General features: G+C 34.0%; 1 protein-coding gene across 1 annotated transcript; it reads right to left on the reverse strand.

Moving 5' to 3' along the window:
* Positions 1-509: 509 nt before the first annotated feature.
* On the reverse strand, positions 510-3,208 carry LOC128546699 (zinc finger BED domain-containing protein 4-like). Its single transcript, XM_053517956.1, has 4 exons — positions 3,068-3,208; positions 2,726-2,799; positions 1,473-2,166; positions 510-884 (listed from the first exon to the last, which is right to left on the reverse strand). Exons 1-4 carry the CDS (start codon positions 3,206-3,208, stop codon positions 510-512), a joined length of 1,284 nt encoding a protein of 427 aa, XP_053373931.1.
* Between the last annotated feature and the right edge of the window lie 338 nt (positions 3,209-3,546).

Genomic DNA, 3,546 nt, shown 5'->3' on the forward strand with positions numbered 1-3,546 from the left:
GCGATATATACGAAGTGATAAAGCTAGTTCATCTGGTAATACTTCATGGCCGACAAGATCGAATGCTTTTCGAAGATCAAGGAAAACGGAACCTGCATAAATACCAGGGTTGTTAATAATTACTTGCAAAAGTAATGCATTAAATTACCATTACTTAGAAAAATATGGCATTAAATTAGCATTAGCATTACTCATTTTTGTCAAAATAATGCATTAAATTAGCATTACATAGGGTGCATTAGCATTAGCATTAGCATTACTTTTTGAGAATCATTGCACGTTATGATTACATACACTATTTGTTTGTTATTCATTTAATTATTTTAATTGTTTATTTCACAGCAACAACACATGACTTTATTACATTTAATTAACTAGGGATTAATTTGTATGAAACACTTGAAATGATCCAACAGCAGCATACACATCATTTAAATTCTACAGTATCTATTTTCTATCTGTCTATGTCTCTAGTGTCTATGTCTCCAGTGATTGATATTGTTTACGTACTATAGTTTATCACTGTTGCATTTTATGAACATGAGCTGCTCAAAGATTTGATCATTTAGTCTGTTACGATCTGGCCTGAAAATCTTGCCAGCGATAGAGAATAGTCTTTCGACTGGCGCCGAAGCAGCAGGAATGGCCAGGAATCTAACTGCAAGTTCTGCTAATGTGGGGTACTTGGAATAGTGTTTCTTCCAGTACTGGAGTGGGTCGTCCTGTCTGTCTATGCATTCTTCATTTAAATACTCATCAACTTCAAATTCTCCTGAGCCAGATGGGTTCCTAGACCGTTTGGGAGTTGATGGTAGGAAACTGAAGAAATCTTCAGCCTCTTGATCCAGTTTAGTACGCTTGGAAAGTGATGATTGTTCATCCTCCTGAAAAAAATGTTACAGTGTGTAGCTCATTTAACATTATTTACCTAGGTCATCTATAGTTAAATACATGTATAACTTTCTTGTATTGGATCTGAATTTTTCTTTTACAACTACTATTAAGAAGTAGATCTATATGATATAGTAAATAGGGGCATTAATTCAAGGCCCGGGTGTTAGTTTCAGAACATGTCTGGGTGCTGGCTGGAGAGATTTTATTGTTTTTTGTAATGTTTTGTTATTTCCCATTGAATTTTAACATGTAAAAGCTAGCTGCCTTAAGGTCTTTAACCCCACTGTCAGTGACAAACTGTTAATTGATAAAAGGTGTCAAAAGAGAACAATAGATTCTTCTTGATATTTTGGTTAACAAAACTAATTATGTCACACTTAAATGGCAATTATAAATTTGTAATTTGGAGCTGTCCCAAGTTTTAAATATACACTGTGAATGTTATTGGATATTTTACTGGTTACAGACAAATTGTGCTAGTGTTTTAAGTAAAATTGTATGTTCAAAAATGTTTCATAACTAGATGGACCATATATGATTTAAATTTGGTCAGCATTTAAGCAGAATAGTGTACATACCTGAAAATTTGGAATGTGTTTTATGACCTTCTGTTTGAGGTTTGTGGTATATCTCTGGGTCTGATCTGGTTCACACCAAGTTAACTTGAACCTGGGATCTAGGATAGCGGCAGTTACAAAGGTGTCTTCCTCCTCATATATGGACATTCTTTGTTCTGTAGACTCCCTAAGCCTTTTAACTAAGTTTGAGTTATAGTCACACTGAACATTTTTCAAATGTCTCTTTAGTCCTATTGTTACTGGAATAGTCATGCTAGCACTTACAGTTTTATCATTCTGAATCATGTTGGTGGCTAATTCAAATGGACTCAAAATTTTACATATTTCACTAAGTAATTTTCTTTCGTATGAGGTAAGTTTCAATGAATACTCAACAAGATTTAATTTCTCTTCTGGAATATTGAGAATGGACTTGATCATTACAAGCTGGCTGTTCCAGCGTGTCGCATTGGCAGTCTGGACTCGGTTTTCTTCCTGCAGTAAGTCTGAAGCAGCAACTGATTTTCTAATGTGTCCAGCAATTTTTGATACTTTGGCTATAACTTTAAGAATATTTAAACTGCAATCCCTGAGTCCATCTCGTACCACTAGTTGCAATGTGTGTGCATAACAACGCATATGCTTGAAGCCTGTCTCTTCTTCCTCAATATCGGGCTCTGTTAAATTATTGTCTTCGGTATCAGATTCCGTTGGACTGATTCATCATTGGCATTACATGTTTTGTCAAATCCAGGAAGAGAAACATTAAATGCCTTGACCATGTTTGATGCATTGTCACTGATAACATAGGAAATTTTGCTTCCAAGATTAAAGTCTGACACCATTTCTTCGTATTCATGGCGAATGTTTTCAGATGTATGTTTTCCTTGAAAACGCGAACATGACACCATAACTGATTTCAAGCACCAGTCCACAATATAATGTCCTGTTATCCCCAAAAAGCCTTTCATTGATCGATTAGACTATAAATCAGTAGTCAGGCAAACATGTTTAGCCCCAACAAATTCCTTTCTCAGGTTATCCTTCATTATGCTCGCTTTTTCAGCTATTAGATTAGTTGTCATATGTTGTCTGCAAGGTACTTTGTACTTGGGGTCTGATGCATGAACAAATGCTTTAAAGTGACTGCTTTCTACTACATATACTGGAAGAAGGTCACCAGCTATGTATAAAACAAGGGCATCCGTGATTTTCTTCTGATTGTAATCATTTGCATTATATTATTTTCAGAATTTCTTGAAGGTTCTCCAAACTTAAATATTTTAGGTTGATCTGAAGTACATGTTGATGGTTCCAGTTTTTCTAGAGACACATCTGAATGTTTTCCCTGCAAAACAAATCAGAATTTTTACCTATAAAATTTTCCAAACTCGAACTGTTTAATTTACTGTCCTTTTTGTCCAGTTTTGGACTTTTTTCTGGTCCATTGCAAACATGTATGCCAGTTAATTACTTTTTATTAAATTAAATTTAATAGTTTTGATAAGTGACATCAGGCATGGTATACAATGCATCATTGAAGTTTACGTTAAAATTAATTCTTGCAATCAGCAGTTAAATTTTACTGACAAGACAATAAAGAAATAAGTTCTTACCTTGATATGTGTGATAAAATTTGAGGTTATCTTTAAACTGCCCGAGATATGCTTAGCACAGTACATGCATTTTGCTTGAAATTTTTTATTCTTGTCTTCAGATGTACCCTCTGGGACATCAAAGTGCTTTAAAACATTCATTTTGTAGGTTTAAGCACAGAATGAGAAAGCAGTAAATGTTGTGCATAGATTTTAGTTCACATATGAATTAACAAACAACAGTTAATCCTATAGTACCTGAATAATAAGTGAAAGCTACAATGACGCGATTATCTAAAATTGATCAATTATTTGGGTTACAATCATGATATGTCAATAATTTATCCAGTGCACACTGAGTAATGTGAACTAAGAAAAAATCTTTCAGGTGTACACTTGAAAAAAGACAGTTATGCAGTTAGACAGTTTAATACAATAGCCTATAAGAGAACTGCTTAAACCTGTGTAAATAACAGCATTATGTATGTATTTAAATATGT

The sequence above is a fragment of the Mercenaria mercenaria genome, chromosome 11 (assembly GCF_021730395.1).
Source record: "Mercenaria mercenaria strain notata chromosome 11, MADL_Memer_1, whole genome shotgun sequence".
Classification (NCBI taxonomy): Eukaryota; Metazoa; Mollusca; class Bivalvia; order Venerida; family Veneridae; genus Mercenaria; species Mercenaria mercenaria.